Consider the following 18,755-nt stretch of genomic DNA (forward strand, 5'->3'; position numbering starts at 1 on the left):
GGCCCCGCGCCGGCCGCCGCGCGGGCATTTTGCCATTGCTTTTAACGGATCAGCTGCGCAAACCGAGACGTTTGTTTACTTAAAGTTCTGGGGTTTGTTTTTGCGCTGATCCTTTCTAGAACCGCGTCCGGAGTGACTGTGGCCTCCCTCCGTCAAGCCGCAGCGGTGCTGCTGGCACACCCGCCTTCGGTTGCTTCGCTGGCCGGGAGGCGAACGAAAATAATCCTCTGACTCCAAACGTTTGCAAACGCAGAAGTCCTGCTGCAAGTTCTCAGTTCCTTATTCCAGACCCAGCTAAACCAAACCGTTATATATGAACAGAACTGACTCGGGTGAAATCTCGGCCAGCTTCAGCCACAGGGCTGGATTAACCCTAGTCAGGATTAACCACACGCCTACAAGTGAACTACATACACCCTGATTCTGCTATATTACAACCTTTTCCTTGGAAATTTTTATTGCTTTAGTAAAACAAAATGATGATGCAGATAATGGAAAAAATGAGCATGTCTTGTTCCTGGTACAATGGAAAGGTTGGTAGATACAATAAACCCTTATACGCTGATCATAAATCAGCTTGATAATTACAGAACTGTCTGTGGTGGCTGTCAGGTTATATATAGGAGTGAACAGCCGGCTGCACATACATGCTCAAAACCATACTTAGCTCAGTGTCTGATCCCCTTTAAATCCAAATCCAAATACACACACACACACACACACACAAAATCCCACTCAACAAATTTTGCTGTTTTTTAAAAGAAACAGAACATTTAAATTCTGCGAAGGCAGGAAGCGAGCGAAGCCGTGTGAACACGCTCTCACTAAAGCAGGTGTGTAAATAACCCGCTGACAGGGCCGGCGAGCGGCGGTTCAGCAGAGCTCCGGAGGGCTGCTTGATCTGCTGGTCCTCGCTGGGAAACGGCGGCTCTGCCGGCGTCACCTCGCCTGGCCACCGCGGGCCGCGCTGCGCCGGGCAGGACGCATGGGCTGGCCAGCCGCTGGCGCGCAGCCCCCGGGCTTTCCGAGTTAAAGGCGGGTGTCTGGGCATAGATTAGGAGCTGCTGCAGACTCCAGCGTATAGGTGCGATGCAGCGCCTGTCGGAAACGCCACCGTGAACGTTCCCAGATAACCTTGACCTTGAAACACCTGAACAGCGTGAATACGCGCACACTTAAGTATAGCACCAGGGATCAGGCGGCTCGGGCCCTGCGTGGCACCAGCTGACCTTTCCTTGCGCAGCTTCCTACCGTGCCGGAGGAGTTTCATGTTCCGTGTAGCGCGATGCCATCGCCGCGTTAGCATGAACTGCCGAGGTGGAGACGGGCTTGGTAACGTCTCGCCGTGCGGCGTCGGGAGCGCTGCAGCGTTCCCCTGAGCTCACGCGCTCTGGTCGCAGTGACAAAGCGCAATGATTATACACGAGGCTTTCACCAACAGGCGCGTAAATCATCTCTCTTCAAAACAGTCCTAAAAAGTAAATTAAAAAAAATCTGAGCAAATCACTTCCTCCTGATATGGAAGGAAGAAACAAATGCGGTTACTTGTATCACTTTTATATACATGTCACTTGTATATACGTGTGTCTGATAGACGTCCTTACTGAACACAGAAATACCACAGTTACAAGGGAAATGTCATGTGTTTATATAATGCAGTTTATTAAAATGTCAGAGGAAGCTCACCCGGCCCCTGCTGGTGGTTTGGCTCCTGCCTGTGGTCTGACCGGTCGAACTGTTTCGTGTGTGAAATGGGCCTGAGAGGAGATGAAGTGAGCCCTGAAGCTATTCCAGACATAGTTCACTGATTTTTCTGGACTTCTGCAACCCTCGAGTTACCCTGCCCTCCCCCCCCGAATTGAAAAAGTTCTTAAGCTTCTCTGCAGTTACTAGATGTGCTGGAAACCAACCTGTCCTATAAATGCAGTCAGGGCTGGCGCCTTTCCGAGGCGAGGAGGAGGAGCACGCAGGTCCCAGCCCCGGCCGGCGCTCGCTGTGGTGTTGCTCTGTGCTCTTTCCTCTGTTTCTTTTCTTCTTTTCGTGGCCACAGGAACCGCAGTCTGTATATTACAGAATTTAGTACATTTAAATTCTGAAGATAACTTGTAAGCCGTAGGAGATGTCATCAGGTAGCATTCCTGTGGCTCTCCCCTCTATCATCCACAGAGCACTTAAGAAATCCTCAAACAAAACACACAGTGTATCACAGCTAAACTAACAACTTTTTGGTAGCCTATCAACACGATGAAATGATGCAACTGTAAACTGCCCCAGAAGCTACCAGCTGGCATGTCGCCAGCCTTTCTTCTTGGTCCTTCCAAGCAGAAGATTCAATTAAAGCTACCATTTAATTAAAGTTATTAAAACGTGTGTTGCATATCAGTGTAAAAAAAATAGTTGCACAAGCCACTTACATCTGACAATAAGTAATAGTAGCTTCGTTTACTTACTTACCACTTCCAAGACATCACTGATGACCAGGATATTTTGGAAGCCAGATTGTCAGGATCTCTGCCAACTCCCGGGCCTCAAACTCTCAGTCATTTATATGCTGTTCTTGCAGCCAGCATCTGCTGTGGTCGGGGGGGTCCTCTGTCTCCTCTGGCCTTCCCATGCCCTGCTGTTTCAGCTCTCGGATATTAGCCCCCTCCCGGAGAGTATCAAGGCCCATCAGTTTGGCATTCCCATCTCTTTTCTGGACCCTGAACATCTCAGGTACAGACTGGCTCAAGGAAGCTTTGAACAATACTCACCCATAAGCAAAAGTTAGATTCACAGAGGCAAAGCATGCAGTGGAAAACATAATTTTTAGATACTTCCAGGATGACACCCGAGGGGATGATGCCCAGGAGAAAACCTGCATGTCCACATACCCATTTAGAAAGCGCCATGAAAGCAATGGCCACTCTGTGGTAGATGCTCTGATATCCATGCCAAGCTTCTTTGCTCCAGCTGCATCAAAACACAGTCTTGTCCTGTCTTTCAACTGTAGTAGATATTTCAAGGTCATACATACCTTTGACAGCATCAGACAGTATTCAAGAATTATGAGTCAGGCTTCCTCCAAATCATTATCATCAAAGAAACTTGGAGTTTGGGTTTTGTTTTGTTTTTTTCTGTTATTTGACACTTAAGGACTGAAATGTCTCCCTTCAAATACAAGGGTGAGACATCTACCTATTCTTAAATGGAAGCTGTGGTTTTCACATATGTACCCAACTCTACCATTTGCAGCTTTGTAAAATAAGAAATATCATGAGACTTGTGACAAAAATCACAGGATCTGGGAACACTGTACCGTGTGATATCGCACAGCTAAAAGCAGGTGTTCCCTGCAGGCGACATTTCCGTGAGGGCTTGTTGCGGCAGGCGCGCGGTGCACTGCCTCCCCGGGCAAAGCAGTCGGCACCGCCGGGGTTCGGGCCCGTGATGTCTCCAGCATGGCAAGGTCTCTTTAACTTGTTTCAAAGCATGAATTTGCACTTAAAATAAAGTAAGGATCAGATACTTTCCGGTAGCACATAGTATGCCAGCTGGCTTAAAAACCATTCCCTGTTCAATATTTAACATAAGATCTTAAAAATTATCCTGTGGTTTTCTGCAAACTTAACAACAGGCCAGCGCAACAGCCTCAGCGGCACTGCCTGCTGTAGGAAAACCATTTTAAAACACAGGGTGAAGGAATGAAAATAAGCAATTACTCTGGTAAAGATCACCTTGCCAGGTTTTTAATCTGTGGAGAATTATTCTATCGTACTGCAATATACAGCAATTAAATCATAAGCATCCATGCAGGGAGGGGGTGTCTTCTGCTTGTTTACATAGTTTAGAGCATTTAACTTGTTCGTTAAGTGCAAGCCATCAGTTCCATAAAACACACAAGGAAACCTAAGTTCCCTATAGCAGAAATGGATTCAAATCCATCCGAACTCACTGGCTGGCAAACATTTAAGGGTTAACTTAATAAATACGAGCTTTAAATGTCTATTTGAGATTCTCAGTCGCTTTCATCTTCCTCCTGTGCAGTGCTCATTTTCCTTCTGAAAATAAATAATGTTTACACGAGCAATAAAACCCACTCCGGGGGTACAGCTGTCATAAACTACGCACGGCCGCCGAGGGAACAGAGCCACAAATCTTGCAACACGCTATGGGTGTTGTTTCCTTATCTTGTTATATCTTTGCTGCCTCTCGTGTTAGATGCCTAAATAAATGACCGTAATGAAACGCTCCAGCACAGAGACAGTAAATTTACCGAGTGTCTCTGCCGCTTCCCACGGCCATCAGTGTCCGTAGCCGCACGGGTTTTGCTTTTCCCCTCCCAGCAGCACTCGGACGGGCCCCCTCCGCGGGCCGCGGTGGCTGGGCTCCCCTCCTGCGCGCTGCGGCGACACCGGCACCCCGACGAGGGACCCCACGTCACCGAGGGACTTGCAATCACGTCGCAGCCTTTAAAGTCAGACCGTAAGGTTAAAACTTCAGGGAGATAAGTCATAAAATCCAGCTAACATAATCACACAAATGCAGAATAAGGAGGGAATTCAAAAGCCTTGCAGAGAGGCAGGGCCAAGCCTAACGGGGCCGCCTCCACCCGTGTACCTGAGCTGCTCTTAAGCCTCCCCGAAGGGCGACCCCCAGCCTTCCCGGGCCCTCTGCCTCATCGCCCCACCTCAGTTCAAAGCTGTGCTTGGCTGCAGATTACAGTGCACTTCTCTGTCCCACCCACAGCGGATACACAGAACAAATGATCTCCACCCTCTTTATAAGAAGGTTTTTTACCTGCTGGAAATACCACATCCCGGCTTCATCTTCCGTTTCCTATATTACACACACACACACACACACACACACACACACACACACAGAGTTCATCTAGACTCTCCCCGTAAGCCCTGCTTCCTAAACCTTTCATCATTCTGGAGGCTCATTTTTGTATTATTTTTTGTTAATCTTCCATCATGATGGAGGCAGATTATTACAAGTAGAATAGAACAGTTACCTCCTTGAAACTCTTTTTAATCCTAGGTTGAAATGTGCCTTCTTCACAAATTAATTTAAACATTTGTCCTAGGCTCTATTTGGGTATCAAAGCAGCACGTGCCTTCAGAAATCCTCTACTTCTTCAGGATCTCTCTTCTCCCTTATTAAAGCTAGATTTGCCCTTTCCAATCTTCTGACACCCGCCTTGTCCTTCATAGTTTCCTGAAGCTAACCTGATGATGGGTCAAGTATTGCTTAGCTAACACTTCAGTAATTTAGGATGGATTTCATCAAGAATCAAATTTATCTAAATACTTGTGATCTTTTTCTTGCCTTATTCTAGGCAGCAGTCCTAGTCCCTTTTTTAAATTAATTGCATGAACCAGTGGACTTTTCAGTGATACCTGAACCACAGTAGACAATAAGTGGTTCAGTCATCTCTGTGTTCATTTTTTTGCCCCAGGAAATAACTTACTTGTAACTTTACTGTGTCTCTTCTAATGTATTTTTCTCACTTCCTGCCTTTTATTTCCCTTGCTCACTGTAACTCACGTTACCTCTTACATTTCTGATTGGGTGCAACTACCTTCATCTCATTTTATACTACTCTGCAGTCATTTGCCAGATTTCTGTTTTTCTGTAGATCTTGCTTTCTGATTTTCAAGTCCTTAAAGAGTTCCCAAGGCAGCTGTATCCAATTTTTGCTGTCCTCTGCCTCGGGATTGCCTGGCATGCCTTTAGACAGTCTCTGCTAGCTCTCCATCAATCACCTTGTTTCTGCATATATCCTTTATATTTGTTATTTGAACATGATGAAATTTGCTTTTTCAAAGTCCATTTTCTTTATTCTGCTGCTCTTCCCCTTTCCTTTTCTTAAAATGTGATCTCTTAGTTTCACATTCATCCAAATTAAATTTCGCTTTTGATTTTTAATGATTTTTTCCTTGTTAGACTCAGAAGTATCTGACACCCTACACCTTGAGAAATAAAGCAGTCACCAACATATATGTTCCAAACCCTCACAGTCTTGTACGCTTTTCCAGCAGAGACCTAGACAAATAAAGTCACCCATTATTAAAGATGGTTCTGCTATTTCCCCAAGTAAACGTCCACCATCTCCTCCTCCTCATGCACGGTCAGCACCGAATTCCTAGCAGCCCGTGCTCTGTCCTCCGTTGGCCCTCGCTCTCCAGCCAAAGACATGAACTGATGACCGTTTCACCTCACCCTGATCTTCAGAGAAAGTAAAGTCCTTTTTCCACATGGCCTACCTGGAACAGGCTATCATCTACCATAACAAGACTGTAGTCCTTTATGTCCTTTTATCATTGGTCTAACAAGCGCAAGTAATTCTTATTAAGTTAAGTTTTAATTATGTGGAAAGACTAACATCTTTGCACGTAATTCTCAGGTACCTGCCACTTGCATGGAAGCATCTCAGATGTTTGGCTGTTTTTTCCAGACTTTATTCCTCTCCCTTCCTTTTGTTTTTATTTTCATTTCCCTGTGGACTTAGAGCACTGATCCTAGTCAAGCCTTCGTTCTCAGTCGGGATCAAGGAGGCCTTCCCCCTGCGGATGGAGCCCGGCCACGGACAGCCCCAGCTGTCCTCCCGGAAAGCACCAAGCCAGGACAGAGGAAGATTTGCTGCTGTGACAGCTGGAGCACACAGACTTCTGCATTGGTTTCATATCCTGGCACCTGATTTTCCACTTGAGGGCACTGTGCGAGGGCCTCCAGCTGCCCGCTGTTAATGACTGCCTCATGCCTCGCCAGCCCTTCTGTAATGCAGCCTCCCAAAAACTTCCTGACCCCTTTGCTTCCTCCCAAACAGCACCAGGGACCTTGTGAGCCACCCGAGGCTGCTGTAGATGAGCTGCTGGTGTCTGCAGCCTGCGCGAGAGGACATGGAGCGGCGGCATGCCCAAAGCAGCACGCGGACGGGAAGCCAAGCTCGTAAAGGGGACTCGGGGGAGTGCGTGGCGCGGCAGCGAGCTGGCTCCGGCAGGATGCAGAGAAATTGCAGACAACTGCCAAAATGGTTCGCAGCACAGATCTGTCCTGATAAACATTAGTTAATACTAATTTAATGAATTGAGGACTTGGAACAAGTGTGGAGAAGTGTATCCATCATCCTTTTCTCAGTACACACTAAGAGGCACATTGTACAGATGCAGAATATTGTAGCATACAGAACTGAGCTTATTGTGAACAAAACCCTAGCTCTTCCACTGAGACAGCCACGCAGCTGAAGTTCCAGCACGTATTTACGACCTTTGCTGAATGTGGCCAGAATAGACTAGGGCATTTCCAGGCCTGTCAGCAAGCCACAGCGATTTGAATTTCAAAACTGAAACTTCAGAACTGAAGCTCTTAAGAGTATGCATGATTCATAATAAGTGGGACATACAGTAAAACAATTACTGGGGCTTGCCATAGGATCATATTTCCATCAGGACAGGAACGTGACAGTACCCATTCTGTAGCTTATGAGAGAGGAATAAGAATTCAACTTGACCAAAACACTTATAACTACAGGATCTACAAGTCTGCGTGTGTGTATAAGCAATAGAATAAGAGCCTTATCAGTTACTTAACTATTCAAAATGGAAAAAGCAAGAAAAAAATGCACTTCCTCACACAGTGAACAGATTAGTAATAGGAAAAGAAAGTATGTTTCCAAAAACTAAATCGCCCCTTTATTTAGAGAGCTACTCACAGAGACGCTGCATCGATCGTTCGAGCCATACGCGTGCAGATGGTCTTCCCGAGCTCGTCCGCGGTGCAGGTGCGCGCCCCTCATCACGCCGCGTGAAGGCTGCTACGCCACAATCCTGCCTACGAAACAGCGAAACATGCTGCGACTTCCCCGCGGGCAGGCCAGCGCGGCAGCTGCTCTCACCCTGCGGCTCCTGCACAAGCGACAGCCGGTCTGTGGCTACGTTATCCGGCGTGGCAAAGAAGCCCCGCAGGCAACACACCCCTCCTGGACCACCGGTGCATCCGGAGATGTGCCTCTCCCGTGCCCAGTCTCACATGGTTCACTTTAAGAAACCGATTGAATCTGCTCTAAATACAGAGCAGATGAATCAAAAAACAAGGTCTTCCTTATATAAAACAACAGGGTCTTTTAATTAAAAACAAAACTTTATTTTAATTCTATCATACTAGTGTGCAAAAATATGGGGGATTTTTCTTTCTGAAATGTTTACAAAAAACATAGGTCAAAAGAAGGTTGCAATCTTATGAATGTGTAATTATCATCAGTGACTTTGTATGAGGCAATTATACAAACTTGTTACCATTTCTCGCTATATGTACAGAAGAATGATATGATATTTTTGACATGGTCACAATATATAGCACATTGTAGAGAATGGCTATTGACTGCCACCATCAACATTCATTATTTTATTGAGATCTGACCTTGAAGCATTTCTTTTAAATAACTATCTTGGAGTATATAAAATTTCAAATTCATATGAACAGCTAACTTTCTATGTTGTCTTTAAGGCACATATTTCTATCCAGATTTTATTTTGGTCCGGAGGAGCTACTGTATTTCAGACCCCAGCTACCCAGGTATCTGAGAGCTAGGTTTGTTACAACTATCCTTATGTCCATAGACTTCAACAACATGTATTGAATTCACTGCATGTGCTGCAGCATCGTGTCCTGGCACAACTTGTTTCACCGGTGCGCCACTGCTTTTGTACAACCTGGGCGGATGATCGGTGTCCTTGCAACACCCGGGAGCTGTCACGTCCCGAGTCCACTCCTCCTGGAACCTGTAAGCGTGAAGGAAAAAGTTGCTTGAGTTTTATTTGCTCTGCTGAGGACACAGAACTTCCCCTTCCATTTTAATTGCACATCAGGCACTTAGCAAACAATGTGTGCTGTAACATATGGACTCGCTTCTTCTAGCACTGAAAACAGCTGGCAGCAACAGGGCAAATAATTATGTCTCTGTAAACACTGAGGCAGGCCTTGAAAAGGCTTGGTTTATCCGGGGTTGGGGCAGATGTTACCGGCTTGCGTGCCCCGGCTGCAATGCAAGGCTGTGCCAGCCGGAGGGGAGCGCTACGAGTGCCCGAGTGCAGAGCCCGGTGCGGAGGCAGCTCCTTGCCTGGTCAGCGGTGCGCGGGCGCAGGCACAGAGCCGGCTGTGCTCCGCAGCCTTGGAGGTGTCGTTTGCTCTCTGCAGAGCTGCCAGCGGTGCCTGCGCCGGGCCACCACGCTGCACCTGGTGCCGGCCCTCACCCGCCCAACCTGGCCGTGTGCTGCCCCGAGCAGGGGCATTCGTGGCACCGGTCCCCCGCAGCCCTCCTTCCCACCGCGGCCTCGGGGCGAGGGGGGGCTCTCGCAAACCCGCAGCTATTGCACAGCAGCTGCTGGTGTGCTGGGGGTGCTGGGGTGGTTCACCCCTGCACTGCGGTGTCTGGAGCCTCCTCCCGAGCCGCCAGCATCGGCCACCAAAGCCTGCAGCCTGCACGCCCCAGCCCGCGCACCGCGGCCGTCCTCCTGCGCACGGGAGAAGCTGGCCAGGACACGGAGCCTGCGTGCTGCAACCATCAGTTACGGACAGATGGCAGAAATAATCACGAAACGGGCTTTTATGTGACTGTGCACACATACAGAAACCCACAGGGGAGAAAGAGAAAATAAAAGTGTAGCTACTAAATAACTGAGGTCTTGACATTCTGGTACACAGCAGATACACTGCAGAAACATCCTTCCTGTAAAGGAGAATAAATCTTGCTCTTCACTGGAAAGCTGTATTACAAAACTATTTTGGGCATGAGCTACAGTCAGATAGTGTAAAGGCATCTCAAACCACCACTACTTTTCACGTGAGAATGTGCTCTTACGGCTGGAGTCAGGGACACGGTCATCACAGCCGTACTCAGATGAGCAGGATTTACCCACTTTAATTTGGACAACACAATACTCATTCATTTCTCCAGCGCAACAGCCTGATGATAACTTTATCCACTTCATATTGAAAGACCCACACTGTTTGAACTGTGTCTTATAATCTTCATGTGTCAACAAGCCCTCAGGTATCTCTGTGTTTGACCTCAGGACACCTATCTCAGTACCCCTGTGGCTGTTCATCTACCGTCAGGGAACAGAAGCTACATGCATTAATGCTGCCAGTCTTAGCGCTCGAAAGAAAAACCTTCTGACATAGTTGCTGCTGTGCATATGTTTTCTTAGTACCAGTAACTCAATTCAGTGTTCCTGAAGTGATAGACAATAGTTGCAAACCGAAAACCAGTTCAAAAGAGCATGCACAGGGAGACGAATCAGGAGAAAGGCAAGGCGAGACCTCTGCAAAATGCAGCCAGTTTTGCAGGGGATAGCCACAGTCCTTGCAAATAGTCCTGCCAGTTATATTTCAAATCTAGGTGTTTTGGTTATTGTGCAATAAATACAGTTTACTTCTGCAGCTCATGTAACTGATCCTGTTCTGACATTCTCTCCTACAAAGCTCTGCATTGCAAAACTCCCAACTACCCACTGCTCACCGCCACATCAGGAAGCCAAACTGGCTAAAACTGCAGCTAGAGGACAACTATGCTCCTGGCTAAGCAACATCCTCCTCTGATTTCATCAACTGTCAAGCTTCCATGGACTTAAATAAGTCTAGGATGAGGTGATAATAGCCACTCTCTACTAATTGCTGCTTTCAGATACAGCACGCAGACACATGGGATTTAACTGCTTCTTCTAGGAGGATGTCTTCCTCAAGTTAAAAGCAAAGGAAGATCAACAAGAGAGAAGAGGCCTTCATGCAGGAAACTCTGTGAACATCAAAGGGACAGTGAATTCAATGGTGCTCTATCTAAGCAAGGGCTGAAAAGCGCTAATAAGAATGCTGCAGAATTGACAAGGGATAACTGTGCATGCAGCGGGCTCTCTGAATGCAGTGCTGTCAGCCAGGCGCGGGCTTCAGTTTGCCCTTTCATCCTCAGGAGCACTCTCCAGTTCATACAAGTGCAGAACAAGCGTGACCTCTTTCAAGTGCTTTAACTTTCCTTTACTCCAATTTCCAGCTAGACTACATCAAAACCTCATAATGAGAAGATCAGAAAACCTCCCTGTACTCTTACTTGGAACTGCAGAACCACCCAGAAATCCTTATCTAGATGCATGAGACTGCATTTGACGAGGGCAGATGCAAATGGTTTATATTCTGGAGTTAGACTTTTTGGTTTGGTTGGTTCTGCTTTCCTCCTCCACTGTATTTCAGTTTCTATCACACAAGCAAACAGGAAACCTGGCCGGTAGCTCCTGAGCAACCTAAGCAAACAGAGCGCAACGGCCCCTCCGGGACAGCGTGCCGCCAGGTGAACCCAGGCCGCGAGGCTGCTGGAACCGGGAGCAGCAGCAGCGACACAGCTCCCACCTGGGGGAAGAGCAGCCAGCAGAAGGTTTGTCAGTGGGTTTTAGGAGCTTCACAAGAATTTTGCTTCGTGCGAGCCGAGAGCCGTTCATCTCTCACTGGAGGGGAAACACTATTCGCAGGACATGCGAGCAGCATGAGACCGCGGAGCCGCCACGATGCTGCCCAACGCTGGCGCTGGCTTTGAAAAGACATTCTTATATTGGAGGACGGGAGGGGATTTTTTGTTGCTTTATGTCTGGCGACTTTGCACAATGCTCTGGGGTAATAATGGAACCATTATGAAAACAATAATAGCGGCTCTATCGAAAGCACATGTTGCTGCGCACACCCCCTCTACGCTCAGTGCAGTAACAATTACGCTGAGGACAGAAATAGGTGCAATTTAGCAGCCAGCTACTCTGCGCTTTGCAACAGGGCCCCAAGACGAAACCACAGCTCACTTCCCCTCCCAGACCTTTCTTTGAAATACGCGTATCAAAAGATACTGGAAGATTTCAGCCTCTAAGGGGGCGGTGGGGAGGGCAGAGCAGAGCAATAACAAACTAGAGGAAAATAACTCCATCAAGAGCGAAGCTCAGGCTCATAGGGTGGGCCAATCCATGAGAAAGGCTTGGAAGGGAAATCCAGCCCTCTCTCCCGTGTCCTCGCAGGCTGGGTCTCCTCCCCTCCCTGTAAGGAACTGCATTAATTGCGTACAATTGTATCTAACCGGCCATTTGCTATTTGCAGCCATTTCACCAGGTGCTTTGTGTAAAGAAATACTAAAGACTATGGTGAAGATCAGTCCCACATCTCCTCCCACAGCCCTGGAAGGAGTCCACTGGTGGCTCTCTGCAATTCAAGCCTTGTAGCTGAGTGGGGAGGTCCACGTTCACACCAGTGCAGCGAGTCAAGAGCCCTGTGCAAATGATCTGGCCTCTCAGCTGCATCCCTGGGCATCAGGAACCAGCAGGGCTGAGCTTTGTGGGGCTGAGCTTTCAGACAGACAAGAGCAATTTCTGACAGCAAGGCTGATGATTGTAAAAGAAAATGCCCTGGTCTTTCAGAGGGAGTGAAGTGCCCAGCTCTCTGGTTTGAAAACCAGACTTGGTTTGATGGTTTGAAAAACAAACTATGCAGAAACTCAGCATCATGAAACATGCCAGACCAAAAGAGTATTTTCTTTACAGCGCCTAGAAGAGCCTAGGAAGAGGAGCAGACATGACATCCCTCCACACAGCAGGTATGCTACAAAAAGAGAGCATGGCAGGTAAGCTACCCCCTACCCTCCAACATGGGTTCAGCTGGGAGCACAGCTCCCGCTGCTAGGGTTAGAGGGAAAAAGGAGCAAAGACGTGTCCCTCCGTACAACTGATATGTTGGAGGAGGGGATAGTGGTGTTGCAGAGCCAGTGTAGTCCTCAGCTGAAGTCCCAGCTGTCCTGTTAGCACAGGACATGGAGAATTCAGGCAGAACCAGGTTGCTGGCTCCGGGTATACGGGAAAGGTAAGACTCCCCCTCCCGACACACAGGCATCTTCAGCCAGGCCTGCAGCATTCGGACTTTTACCCTGGGAACGGATCTAATGAACATACAGACCCAGACTGGGCTCCAGAGGCATTTCTTGGCATTACTAGATACAGATCAGACTTTGGGAACCTCTAACAGTCTTGCAGAAAGTCACTATAGTAGGACACATTTTGCTCCCATTATTCGTCTACTGATGCCTCTTCTGGCTCTGCAGCCTCCCTCTGCTGAGTTTTTACAGTTGTTCTGGGTATTCTGTTGGGGTTTTTTGTTCTACTTCTTTTTCCTGCTGTCAAGCTTTGCAGCAGCGTGCCTCTCAATATGGGCATTTCTTCAAGTGTGCTCCCCTGTCAGTGTAGCAACGCTGCACCACGCTGCCCTCCAGTAGAAGGGCCTCAGATCCTTCAGCAGTTTAGTCTCTCCTGCTCATGAGGGGAAGAGCAGTTGGGAAAGTGCCCTCAGGGTGCAGAGGGAAGGGTAGGAACGTAGCCAAGTATCATCTCCCCTCTTGCCCGTCCTTCTGCATGGCCAGGGGGCCTACAGCCACGCTCCTCAGCAAGCCCAAGCAGACACGAACATTGCTTAGAGCAGCATGAGCTTCTGATTTGCGTCTCCCCTGCAGCCCCTCATATAAGGTAGTGGAAAACATCAACCATTATGGCCACTAAATGGAAGAGAAAGAGAGAATACATTTGGTTTTACTGCATAGGCCACAGTTACGAGCTAATTTCAGCAACTTTACTTCTGGCTTCTTGAACTGCCTCAAAATGCCAAGCTGCCTCTCCTAAGAGCATGCTGGCTTTTTTACAAAATCTTTTCACTTGGACATCTTTGTTGTTGGATTTTCCTCGTACGCTTTTTGCCAGGTACACTGGTAATGCATCTTGTAGTCAGAAAGGGCTCCAGCACAAAAATTTCAGGCACTAAAAATATCTTCTGTGGGAATATACTAGGCTGCTTCTCTGCAGAAGAGATTTTTTTCTCTTGATAATATGCTCCAGCTGTAGTGGATATCTTAAAGGAGGACTTAAACCTACTGAGACATGGGCTTTTCCATTTGACTCACTCCTGCAGTCAGATCAGCTACTTCACAGAGAATGTTTTATAACTTGGCCTAGAGCCGTGTAAAATAATCCACTTCAAAACATTCCAAATTTGGAAAGCACAGCTTCCCCCAAATGGCTTCACACCAGCAAAAGAATTCACCAAATTTCTTTGCCACTCTTTAGATGTATTTTTGAGCCGGACTGCTTTCTCCCTGGCTGCCGTATTAGCTGGCGGAGGATGAAAAGGAGTGGGTTTACAGCTGACTGCGGTCCTCCCTGAGCGCGGAAAATACTCGTCCATCCGTTCTCCCTTCCGAAACAACAGCGCCCGCCTGGTCAAGGAGGCGCCTGTTCCAGGGCAGGTTACTGGCCTGTTATGCTGAAAAAACAACAAGAGCAGAGGCCGCTTCAGGTGTGGCTATTCCACACCATAGTCAGGAAGCCAAAGGCAAGCTGAAGCAGGCTCTTCTCGCTGGCTGCAGGTCCTTCTCCCGGCTCAGCTCTCTTTCGGCCTGCGCTGGCGCGTCACCGTGCCGCGGGGGGACGCAGGCAGCGGGCGCCCGTTTCCACTCGCGGCCTGCGCGCGTGCCCGAAGCAGCTCGCCGCGCGCCCTCACGGCCCTCGCGCGGGCCCGGGCCTGTTTTTACAGCGCCTCCCGGAAGCCCGGCTAGCACGACTCCCCGGGAGAGCGCAGACCGCTGCTTCCGCCTGGGAATCGGACGCCAGCAGCCGGAGTTTCTCCGCGTTACCGCTGGCAGGGGCCTCCGGGCCGGACGTGCCCCATCGCACCTCTGCGCGGGTTTTTCATCAGAAAACAGCTGACCCAGCAACACCTTTTACTGCTCAGGAAGGTTCCTGTTTCAGAAGAAACCCTCCACCCCACGGCGGCGTTCCCAGTGCCGGCCGCCCTTCGGACTCTCCGCTCCAGACCGCGGCGGGGCCGCTCGAGGAAGGTCCCTCAGCTCAGGTGAACAATTTCAACCATCCCGGGTTCGCTCTCACGCCGAATTTGGAAGGCTTAAATCTTAAAACGTTAGAGGGAGCAGCGTGTAATTTCCCGATTCGCGGCAAAAGGCGCTTTCCTGCCGAGGGGCGCTGCGCTCGGGGCGGCGCGGCTGCGAGCGCGGCTCCCGACGCCTCCCGCGCCGAGCCCTGCCTCCGCCCAGCACCTCGGCGGCCGCGGTTCGCGCGCGCCCGTCTCGCCTAACGACGTGACGCCGAGCCGCGGCTAATCTCCTCCGCGGAGGGCGCAGACCCTTTCTTCAGCTAATCTGCCCCAAACCCCTGCCTCTCCGGCCGCTTGCTATCTCTGCTTTGAGCGCTAAACTTCCGAGAAGTAGCGCTGGAGAAAACAGGTCCCTCCCAGTGGCCCCAGGCCTCGCAACTTGCCATATGCTCCTCAGGCATCGGTCTGCTACTCAAGTATTATAAAAGATCAGACGTGCTTCAAATCTTGGCAGCTCCTGCACATAAGAGTTTCTGCTAAAAAATAGATAATTTTAACCTCTGTACGGTTCCTTGTTTCCAAACTGGAAGAGGTGGCATCGACTGTGACTACGCATTGTAGTTAATGATCCCAGGTATTTGTGGACATACTTGCCATCGTTTTAAAGGAATTTGTTCATGCACACAAAATGCCGGAATGGGGCTCACTATAAGTACAGTAGTTCTCATTAAAATACAGCATATGCTAGCAAAACTATATGCTTAACACATTTGCTCCGTGTTCAAAACGCCGGGGGAAAAGGACATCATTTTATGGCAGACAGGTCTAGAACAACAGTAGAGGCTCTATTGTCCAACATTATTGATAACTTTTATCCGTTAGGACTCTGGATCCATATTCTGGCCCCTCATTACATCCAGAATTACCTCATCAGCAAACGAAGGCATCCCTTTAACAGATGATAGCTTTTTAATCCTCCATAAGTTACTCCATAAACCATAACAAACCTGCCTGAAAGAACTGGCTTTTTATCTTATTTGTTCTTAAAGTATTTTTGATTCTTAAAGTGGGCAAATCAAAACATAGCATAGTTAACCTCTAAACCTACTTCCATTAAGTCTGAAAAGCAGCAAGACCTACATCCTTTTCTGGTCAAAAATAGGCTAAGATATACTCAGGAGGGTCCTCCTAAAGGTTGGAGGAAACCTCACTTTCTCAGACACTTCACATGCTCCATGAGGAACCGGCAGAACTGTTTTCTTTAAGGAAAGAAAATGATATCGTAAAACCCCTCTCTCCTTCTCAGATAAGGGCACAACTCATCTATCAGGCTTCCTTTTTCAAGGGGTTAAGGAGCCAATTCCCATAGTTATATTACACAGAACAACACCTACTGCAGCTCTGCTGCGGAGGAAAGCGTCCACACGGCTTTAGATCTCCTACCACGGGTTCAAGAAGTTTGCTGATTTTTCTCATGAAAAGGGCAGGGAGAAAACAATCAGACTCCCAGGTTTCTTAGTACAATTCCTTATTAGAAAAATAAAATAGGATTTTTGATAGTAACTAAGTGGTCTAGTAATACATTCACAAATTCCTCCTAATACAAACCTTGGTTAAATTATCTTTCAGTTTCTTCATGACCACGCATGCACACTTTGGTTCAAATGCCCGCAGCAATATAAAGAAGCTTTCTTTTCAGCTTGTTTGCCCTCAGTTTTGCTGCTGTTTCCAACCATACCAAATGTCTCTGTTTATTTCTGCAGACCATCAGAGCTAACAGCTCTACTGCTACAGCAACGCATGCAGTTAGAAAATTCCTCCAAGCAAAGGCTGCCACGAACGTGCACTTCATGCTAAATGGAGAAAGGAGCCACAAAACAATGCAGGCAGCAAACACACCTTTCGTGTCAGCAGTCTCACAGCACGGGCCAGCTCCAGGTCCGCGCTTACCTAGCGCTTCCTCTGCCCAGCCCTGCTGGTACCAGTGCGCTATGTGCACAGGACGGTGAGAGCTAGTCTAATGCATTACGGAAAAAATAAGCCTTGCAAGTGAAACATAAAGCTGACTTATCACTTGCTGTCTGCAAGACTCGGCATGAAATATGTTAGCATAATTTCCACCTCTCATCCAGTGCATATATCCATTTAACAGGATTAAACATTAGAAATGAAGAGCATTTACCAACCTTGATTAAATGGATCTTATTTGAGTGAGGAAAGAGGATGTGGAACAAACTGTTAAAGGGTCAAGCTTTTTCCTAAAGCAATCCCAAGGAAGAGTTTTATCCAGCATCTGTAACTGCTTCAATTCCCATCCAGGCTTAGGAGCAGCTGTTCTCTGCGTGAGGAACGGCTACACTTTTGGCTCTGGCATGGGCATATGAATACACTTGCTCCTCCAGCTGATTTTTGCTCTAGCTAGTGATCAGCTGGGATCATATGACCTCTGCATCATGGAAATAAAGCGGACCTTGGTTAGCAGTAGAGCTCAGGCACCAGGAAGGTGGGTATGCGCACGGGGATTTAACACAGCCGGCAGGTTGTGCTGTGTAGAAAAACCAAAGAGCTCACAGGCTTCACTGCTCTCGCTCTCTTGGTTTCCCCACTGAAGTTTACCCATTCTCCGCTATTCTAGAGAAATAATGAACTTGTTGACTTCTGGTCCCAGCGAGGCTGCTTATCCAGATGAATTGTATATTCCCTGCTGCTTTCAGTTAAGAAAGGATGTACAGAATTTGGTAAACACAATACAACAGCTTCTGCTTGGTGGAGTGGTGCAGATAAGAACCGCGCAAGAGCTTGAGGCTGCAGCAGAGCCCCAACCTCTGTGTATAGCCCTTGTGCGTTTATCCATGTTATTTTAAAAGCAAATGACACTTTTACCAAACATCAGTGCTGCAGCAGATTGAAGTTGCTCAAAATTAAAAACTGGATCCCGAGTCTTCTGAAAACTTGTTTAGGATACGATCACCATTTAATTAGCTTTATACATCTTTCTGAAATCACCCAAAGTGAAGAGTTGATTAAACAGCCATCAGACTTTTGTGCAAGTGCTCCATTTGAATACCATTTCCAGCTGCACTGTGACACCGAAATAGGTTTATAACCTGCATAAAATTGTTTTCTGCCGGTAACCACTACAAATCAAGACGCTGCTGTACACAAAAGCTGTACAAGTGAGCAGTGAATTAAAAGTAAACAAGGATGGTGCCATATATTATTGTATACGACGACTGAGCAGTACCCAAAGGATAGCAAAGAGGAAACGACATGTAATTATATGGATAACAGCAGCAACACAGTGATCAGATTTTGACACGTTGTGCATTCGGTTTTCTGTTTTTCTTTTGTTGACAACAGCACAGCGTAGCACATCTGGCCACAGGCGGAGGTTGTTTTGAGCCGGTACAGAAAACACCCATGCCCAGCACGCACGGGCGCACGCCGCTCGCTGCGCCTCCTTCCGCCTGGGCGCTGCTGCGGGCAGCGAGCTGTGGCGCGAGAGGGAGCAGCCGTCGATGACGGCAGGGCCGGGACGCCCCGCTTGCGAGCGGTTCTGCCGCGGCCCGGGGCACCGGCGGGCTCTGCTCCCGAGGTGTTCGGGCAATGCGGCCCCTCGGGACCGCGAGACAGCACGGAGCAGCCGCTTTGCTGCTGCGGTTCAGCTGCCAGTTAACCAAGCCAATTAAAAACCTCTCTGCAGCTAATGCGGTGCCGCCGCCTCCGCAGGCAGCCGGGAACGAGCTCCGCGGGGCAGAGGCGACGGGCGTCTGCCCCTCGGGGGCTCTCCTGCAGCACGCACGTTTCCCTGACCCGCTTTCTAAGATCCGTTCAACAAACCCCTTCAAAACCGCTGTGTTTCAATAACC

The 18,755-nt window shown here is 48.3% G+C and overlaps 1 protein-coding gene and 1 long non-coding RNA gene across 3 annotated transcripts in view; one reads left to right on the forward strand and one right to left on the reverse strand.

The window, feature by feature from the left end:
• Positions 1 to 421: 421 nt before the first annotated feature.
• SUSD3 (sushi domain containing 3) overlaps positions 422 to 18,755 on the reverse strand; it is a 55,109-nt gene continuing 36,775 nt past the window's right edge. The window contains exons 7-10 of the mRNA XM_026076974.1: positions 7,962 to 8,768; positions 7,700 to 7,818; positions 1,911 to 4,449; positions 422 to 1,471 (exon numbers count right to left, since the gene is read on the reverse strand). Of these exons, the coding sequence (XP_025932759.1) occupies positions 8,555 to 8,768 (214 nt within the window). The 3' untranslated portion in view covers positions 422 to 1,471; positions 1,911 to 4,449; positions 7,700 to 7,818; positions 7,962 to 8,554. The remainder of the gene's footprint in view (positions 1,472 to 1,910; positions 4,450 to 7,699; positions 7,819 to 7,961; positions 8,769 to 18,755) is intronic.
• Positions 10,392 to 18,424, forward strand: LOC112971434. 2 transcript variants are annotated; one of them, XR_003255343.1, is made up of 4 exons: positions 10,392 to 11,413; positions 12,558 to 12,637; positions 14,788 to 14,907; positions 16,650 to 18,424. It is a non-coding gene; the product is annotated as an uncharacterized LOC112971434 (long non-coding RNA). The 2 variants fall into 2 exon arrangements; XR_003255342.1 differs by lacking the exon at positions 16,650 to 18,424 and having other exon boundaries at positions 14,788 to 15,082.

The sequence above is a fragment of the Apteryx rowi genome, unplaced genomic scaffold, assembly GCF_003343035.1.
Source record: "Apteryx rowi isolate R43461 unplaced genomic scaffold, aptRow1 scaffold_111, whole genome shotgun sequence".
Taxonomy (NCBI): domain Eukaryota; kingdom Metazoa; phylum Chordata; class Aves; order Apterygiformes; family Apterygidae; genus Apteryx; species Apteryx rowi.